General features: G+C 30.8%; 1 protein-coding gene across 1 annotated transcript; it reads left to right on the top strand.

Annotated features, from left to right (window-relative positions):
• The first annotated feature begins 2,807 nt into the window (after positions 1 to 2,807).
• On the top strand, positions 2,808 to 5,856 carry LOC132638171 (uncharacterized). Its single transcript, XM_060355142.1, has 12 exons — positions 2,808 to 2,984; positions 3,078 to 3,162; positions 3,600 to 3,651; positions 3,780 to 3,800; positions 3,913 to 3,966; positions 4,093 to 4,143; positions 4,259 to 4,321; positions 4,781 to 4,846; positions 4,947 to 4,985; positions 5,090 to 5,212; positions 5,296 to 5,388; positions 5,486 to 5,856. Exons 1-12 carry the CDS (start codon positions 2,888 to 2,890, stop codon positions 5,663 to 5,665), a joined length of 924 nt encoding a protein of 307 aa, XP_060211125.1. The 5' UTR covers positions 2,808 to 2,887; the 3' UTR covers positions 5,666 to 5,856.
• The last annotated feature ends 1,616 nt before the right edge of the window (positions 5,857 to 7,472 follow it).

The raw sequence follows: 7,472 nt of genomic DNA, 5'->3' as shown, positions 1-7,472 counted from the left end.
CAATTTTTTCCTTTTTCCATTCCTTTCATAGTATTGCATGGTAATCTTTTATTTTTTCAAACATATATTAATCTTTTACCACGTTACGTTTATTCAAAGAAGTATCATTTGCTCATTAAGAATTATAATCAATATGAATTCATGATATCTTTCTATGTCGAATAAGAGATCCAATATCAATAATTGATATGTATTTAACTCAATTTGGCAAATCCCTTGAAAAATTCATCATTAGAATTTAAGATGATTACGTTTATGAAGGGATTAAACTCATGATTTAGGAACTTTTTTGGAAAATCATATACAATATTGAGCCCTTCAATTTAACAAACGCTTAATTAGTTATGAGGATTGGACTGCTAATATTACACATATTGGATATCAGTTCACTTTGACTAATATTTTAATTTGCTTTGGAGGAAGTGGGCATGTGAACAGTAGAGGAGCCAAAAAATAAAATAGTCATTTTAAATATAAACTAAAATAAAAACATTGCGAAAAGAACAAAATGATTATTCAAAACGTGGTTTTAGTTATTAACACAGGTGGCTCAAGGGTAAGGCCACTAAAGCGTTTGCTTTAGGCCCCCATGAGTCAAAGGTCCAAAAAATTTATTGTTATTAACTCATGAGTACGTATTTATAGTTTATAGTTTTGTATGTAAAATAAATCAGTATCGCGTGTCTTGGTATATAATTGGTGAGGATCTTTCAAGTTAATAAAATGTTAGCCATTTGTTGTAATACAATACCTTTATTCTTGTTGTCAAAAAACTTTTTGGTAGATATTAAGATTTAAGTAGTTTAATTCAAAGTTCTAAAATATCAAAGTTCTACTTTCATTTAACTAAAACACTTTAAAAATTGAAAAGAAAATTTACTACATTTGTAATATCATGACTATATAAGGAAACAGTGAAATTTTCTTAATATTAATTGTAACTTTGTTATACATGTAGTAATTTTCGAGTGGTTATAAGAAGAATTTTGCTACCATCAAAGGATGCGGTGCAACAGATGGGGCTCCTCCTCCCTACCAGAGGTCTCGAGTTCAAGTCCTAGGTATGGAAAAATTCTTGGTAGGGAGTGCTTCCCCCCCCCCCCCCCCCCCCCCCCGAATGGGGCCCTACACGACTCGAATCCGAATATAGTCGGGCTCTAATGCGGGTACCGGACACCAGGGGGCCAAAAACAAAAAGAATTTTGCTAAAGATTATAATTAATTGTGACTTCAGATATTGAAATAAAAACTTGCTAATATCGAAGAAAATTATATTTTTTGCATTAAAAAGACTTGAAAATAATTTTTAATTCTATATACTGATTATCATAAATAAAAGGTTTCATTTTTTTAGATTTTAGTTTGGGTTCTTCAAATGAGTGAGCAAATTAAGTAAAATTTCCTTTCTCTCATTGATTAGTACATAAAGTTATCCTGCTGGATCTGATTGTTCCTTCTTTCCGTACATCTATTCTCTTTTTCGTTTATTTCTTTTTTATGACGGTTTTATATATTGCTTTAAACTCAATTTTTTTTAATCAATTGTTTTTATTTGTACATGAAAAGAAATAGTTGAATGAATAATCCTTAAAAGGATAACTTGCATCCAAAAGGGTTAAAACGGGTGAATTTTGAAAAAAATACATGAACTTTATATAATATATTTATGTTATTTTATTAAGTTTTTGCTTTAGGCCACTGATTACATTAAGCCGCCCCTGGTTATTAATAATATCACGAAAAAGGAAACATTTTCAATTTTGTTCGGAATTTGAAATAAAAAAGTTTTAGGCCTCATCTGGACATGCTCTGAAATCATGATATGAAATCAGGATGATTTGAAGTTGAAGTTTTGTTTGGACATGCAATTTGGATTTCTTAAGTTGTATTTTTTTCTCATAAACATAAAAACCGCACAAGTTGTGAAAACCATCGAAACTTCCCCAATTCTTATACAATCTTACCAAATGAGCAAATCATAATTCATAACAAAGCTAATACGCTACTAGAAGACCGTTCTAAAAAATACAACATCTATTAATCGAACGTTAGTTCAACAAAAAGAAAAACTGAACATGAGTTGTCTTATAACTACTCTTTAAATGAGTTGATAAATGGTTGTAAGAGTAAATTTGTTATAAATATACTACTAACTTGCAGTTCTTTATTTATATTTGATATAAATGGTTGAGAAACATGGTTGTTAAATATATTTACAAACTTACGAATAAATATAACTTATGGGTCAACTTTTACATTTAAAAAAAATTGAAATCATGATTTGGAATTCCAAATCATGTCTTTTTTTGAGAATTTGGAATTTGAAATCATAATATGAAATTGTATATGAAGTTGAAGTTAAAGTTGAAATTTTGTACAAATTTCATAAACAAGTCTACTTAATCACTCCTTATAAGTTAAATCTTGCTCCCTGAACAAATTTGAAATAGACCAACCCCTCCTACTGAGTGACGTATATTAGGTAGGAAACGAAATGCATAAGGCATTAAATGTTTTTATTTTGTATTTTTTTTCTTTCATTTGTCAAAAAAAAAATAGACGTGCTAATAACGAAAAGTCCCTTTAATAATAGATATGATTACAATTCCATTTACAAGGTAACAAATCAAGTAGATTGATGGGATATCCAAAATTGGCAAAATCAAACTCATCCAAAAAAATAGAAAAATTGTTCAAAGACAAATAAAGTAAATATCAAAATCTGTCCCCACACTGATTTGCTCCAGAATTGGTAATATATATATCCAACTTACTATAGCTGATGGCTTGCACATTTCTCAATTTCTTCTTTGCAGAAGATTTAGACAAAGAAGAAACAATTATACATTGAGAGAAAAAAAAAAATAAGAGGAAAAAAGAAGCTCAAATGGCTTATTTATGTTCAGAAACTTTCATTCTCTTTATCATTTCAATCTTCTATTCCATATGTTTTTCTTCTTCTACTCCTTTCATAGTATTGCATGGTAATCTTTTATTTTTTCAAACATATTATGCATTTTATTCCTTTTATTTGTTGAGGAAAGGAGAATTATGAGTTTTTTTTTTTTTCATGGCAGGGCTTGGACAGTCTTGCATTGATGCAGGAAGTACATTTTATACGACACAACTCAGCCTCTTGTCAAGATCAAATGGTCAATGCTTGTATGTTACTAATTTGTTTTCCAGATATTCCTTTTCAACTTCAACTTTTAATATTCTTTTTTTTCTTTTTCAATTCGAAGTTGTCCTCTTCTCTTGCATGAAACAATAATCTAAAATCATATTTTCGCAACTCCCCAAATTCGTTATAGCTGTCATTATTATAAGAATTGTACTTATATGCACTGATAGTGTAATTAAGAATACTTGTTATTGTAGCTAATTAACATGTTTGTGCAAGAAAAAAGTTTGATATTTTTTTGGTAAGAAGAAAAATGTTTGACATTGTCAATATCCATAAGTTAAACTTTTGTTATTATGGTTGTTATTGGCATATGATAATCGCTTAATGTCTACTCTATAATAAGTAGTACTAGTACATATTGTTATATTATTAATATTTCTACTATCATTTATGAGTGTATGGATGTTTTTGGTAGAGAAATTGGAAATGGACCGTATGATTCCTACAACATGCCTCTAGAAAATCAGGTAACAGTTGATATAAAGTAGTGATTCATATTGTTTGCTCGTTATTTTTGATTGGATTATTAATTGCATAAAATTCTTGTGAATTGTAATCCGTGCCTTTGTTTTTTTGCCCATGCTGTACTTTGTAGGTTCAAATTGCGTGTGAAAAGGTAATAACCCTTCACTAGATTATTCTTTTCCTTTCTTTTTTTGGTGCCTCTTCAGGATTTAAAAAAGAAAAAAGAAAAAAAAATCTATTGAAAGGGCTGAATTAAATTACAGGTGAAGGGAATGAAGGAACTTCAACAAGGTTACAACTTAGTTGGTCTCTCACAGGTAAATATTCATGATTCATCTATAATAATAAATGTGTCTCTCTTACTTTTTCCTTGTGTTTTTTCATTTAATGTGTGGCAATCTAAATGTTAATTATGGAAAATCCAATAATTCATGTATTTTCAGGGAAATATGGTAGCCAGAGGGCTTATAGAGTTCTGTGATGGAGCACCACCAGTGAGAATTTTATCACTATTATATTTTAACAATAGCTTTTTCTTTTTATATTCATATATTCATGTTTCATCCTTTTTGTGATTTTTTCTTTTTTTGGAACTTAATTGTACCACAGGTCAAGAATTTTATCTCAATTGGTGGACCTAATGCTGGTGTTGCTTCTGCTCCTGTCTGCGCTGTATGTAATTTTGTAACTTCCAAAGTAGTAGTAAGAACAACAATACCAATTGAGGTCTCGGCCTCTTGGGTACCAGCTTTTAGGTTGGAATGTCTTTGTTAGAGAGTACTTTACTCCTAATGTGAAATTTTCGTGCGAATTCAAATTTAATCAAGCCCTAATGCGGATACTAAGAACCGGATAAAAAACAAAACAACAATAAGAATAGAAATTTAAGTCTTATACATCGATGGTGTAAAAATATATTTACAAAACCAGTTATTTAAAAGGTACTCATTACATGTGACTCTTTGTGATAAGTAAATCAGGTAATCTCATTACAATGACAACTAACGTGCTATCATACGTTAAACTACAATAATGGAATAAAAATTATTTACAATACTGTTAGTGTGTATAATTATTTATAACAATAACAATTACGTATTGCAAAAATAATTTGTGTACTTTAATGGATAGGGTGGTCCTTGGTGTGCCGGAGCTGGTGGTGTATCTGGAGTTGGAATATACTCAGACTATGTTCAAGTATACTCTTTCCAAAAGCTCTCTTAATATCTTTTTTTTTTTTTAAGTTTTCAATTTATTTATTATTTTCTAACTTTTGAGTTTTATATGCAAATTTTAGGCTCACTATGCTCCTAGTGGCTATACCAAGCTTCCATATGTGAGTAATTCTTGTTTCTTTCTACATCTTTTTGTTTTTATTTATCTTATTTAAAATTAATTTTTAAACATTTCCTTAAATTGGTCTTTTATTTATTCTCTCAGGATATTGCTGGATATTTAAGAGGTTGTAGGTATCTGCCAAAGCTTAACAATGAAATTCCTAATGCAACTAATCCCATCTATAAGCAACGTTTCACCAGCTTGCAGAACCTTGTTCTTATCATGGTACATTTTACTCTTCTTGTTTATTTATTAAATCAATTAATTTACTTATTAAATAATCCCATTTTATTTTAATATCTTTACAGTTTGAAAATGATGAAGTTATAACTCCAAGAGAAAGTTCTTGGTTTGGCTTTTATCAAGATGGAACCTACCCACAAATTTTGCCACCACAACAGGTAATACTATTTTCCTATTTGTACTTTAATTTAAAATCGATAACCATGTTACATGTAGGAGTAATATTATATTTTACTCTTTTACTTTTTTTGGCAGACTAATCTTTATCTAGAGGATTCGTTTGGATTGCAAACATTGGATAAAGCTGGAAAAGTGAAGTTCATAAAGTTACCAGGATATCATCTTGGAATGGATATTCAAGAAATGCAACAATATGTTGCCCCATATTTGATTGATGGTGCACCAAAGAATAAAGCTGCTGCTCTGTTCCACTGATTAAAACACTCACAAAAGGACAACGGAAAAAAAGACACTACTACTAAAGCGTCTTCAAGTAATCTGATTAGTTTAGGTTTTGGGATATAATATCTTAAATCTCTATCACGTTTTTTGTTAGATATGATGATTAGTAGTGCTTATCAATGTATTAGCAAGTTTGAGATTAATTGATAGCAAGTTGATTGTTCCCTTTGGCCTTTGGGTATTGAAATGTATGGTGAAAATATCATTTACAATTTTCAATGATGGGCGGGCACAAGTTAAAGGAATTCGGAGCCTAAAGGGCATTAAAATACACAAAATAAACCAAAAGGGGTGTTCCATTCCATAATATACCAAAAGGGGGTATAACGTGGAGGGGTCAACGTTATACTTCCCAAAAAAAATTCTATCAGATCAAAAAAAAAATAAAAAAATAACGTGAACTGATCCACGTTTTACAAAATTTATAATTTATAATTTTGTATAACGTGGATCAATCCATGTTATACAATATATATATATATATATATATATTGTAATGGACTGATCCACGTTATACAAAATTTATAACGTGGATCAGTCCACGTTATACAATATATATATTCCCTCCCACCCCCCCTCCCCCCCCAACGTTTTACAAAATAGTTTGTAAGACGTTGGCCAGATTTAAATCATATCCGGTTATTTTTTTAATTAAAAAAATTCAGTAATTTTTAAATTTCTAACTCAAACATACGCCACAAGTCATATAATAATTAACTCAAATAAATATTTTAACTCATACAATAATTAAATATGTGTTATATATGTGAACATAAAAAAAAATACTAAAATATACGTTAAATAAACGTCATACATAAACTGAGTAGTAAATGTTAAATTACATACGCTTGTCACCTCCAGCGCATCTGTGGTTAAAAGCTCTTCCGAAGGAGAAATGGACATTGAATAAGGGCAACGGCCATAGGTGGGGGGCTATGACAACGAATGTCTCTGAGTCTTACAACGGTTTATTGAAGAAAGCTCGTGGATTTCCCATTACTGCCATGGTCCGTTATACGTTTAAAAATCTTGTTGATCGGTTTGTTGAGAGAAGCACCCTTGCTGATTTGTTGATTGCGGATAAAAAGTTTTGGCCGCTTGCTGTTGAAAAAAAGTTTGATGAATACTGGGAGAGGTCCCTAAAGCACACTGACATGAAGCAATACGATACAGCTGAAGGGGTCTTTGAGATTCTGACATTTGCACACGAAGGTAAAGGCGGAAATATCCATAAAGTCTCTGCCGAAGGGAAAAATTGTTCGTGTGGGAAGTGGAGAAACTACCATATGCCATGTTCACATGCCATTAAATTTTGTGATATCTGCGGAATTCAACCAAAGACCTATGTTAACAAGTACTACAGTTGTAGGTATTACAAGAAAACGTATAGTGGAAAATTTTCACCGTTGGGTGATGAGGCATATTGACCACCTTCTCCCTTCAGTTTAATTGCAAACACTGAATACGAGCGGACTTCAGGAGCGCGGAGTACAACTAGAAGGAGGAATGAAATGGATATAGCTCCTGCTCGCATGGCTAGGAAATGCAGCACATGCAAGTAAACAGGTCATAACCAGAATCGTTGCCCCGACAGAAATCAGTAGTTGTTGTTGCTTGTTGGTTCTTATATTTTTTCCTAAGTTGTATGATCGTTGTTTCCTTATGTAATCTTTCAAGAATATATAATATGTCTTGTGCCGTTTAATAACGTATGTAATTTAACATTTACTACTCAATTAATGTGTGAAGTTTATTTAACTTATATTTTAGTATTTTTTTA

Source organism: Lycium barbarum, chromosome 4, assembly GCF_019175385.1.
Source record: "Lycium barbarum isolate Lr01 chromosome 4, ASM1917538v2, whole genome shotgun sequence".
Classification (NCBI taxonomy): domain Eukaryota; kingdom Viridiplantae; phylum Streptophyta; class Magnoliopsida; order Solanales; family Solanaceae; genus Lycium; species Lycium barbarum.
Note: the sequence above shows the minus strand (reverse complement) of the source record. Positions and strands in the feature narration are given on the sequence as shown.

Bases quoted from the DNA above. Each gene is read 5' to 3' on its own strand.
- LOC132638171 (XM_060355142.1), top strand. From the start codon at position 2,888: ATGGCTTATTTATGTTCAGAAACTTTCATTCTCTTTATCATTTCAATC. The intron at 3,652-3,779 runs GTAACAGTTGAT...TGTACTTTGTAG, and splicing joins ACATGCCTCTAGAAAATCAG to GTTCAAATTGCGTGTGAAAA. The intron at 5,213-5,295 runs GTACATTTTACT...ATATCTTTACAG, and splicing joins AGAACCTTGTTCTTATCATG to TTTGAAAATGATGAAGTTAT.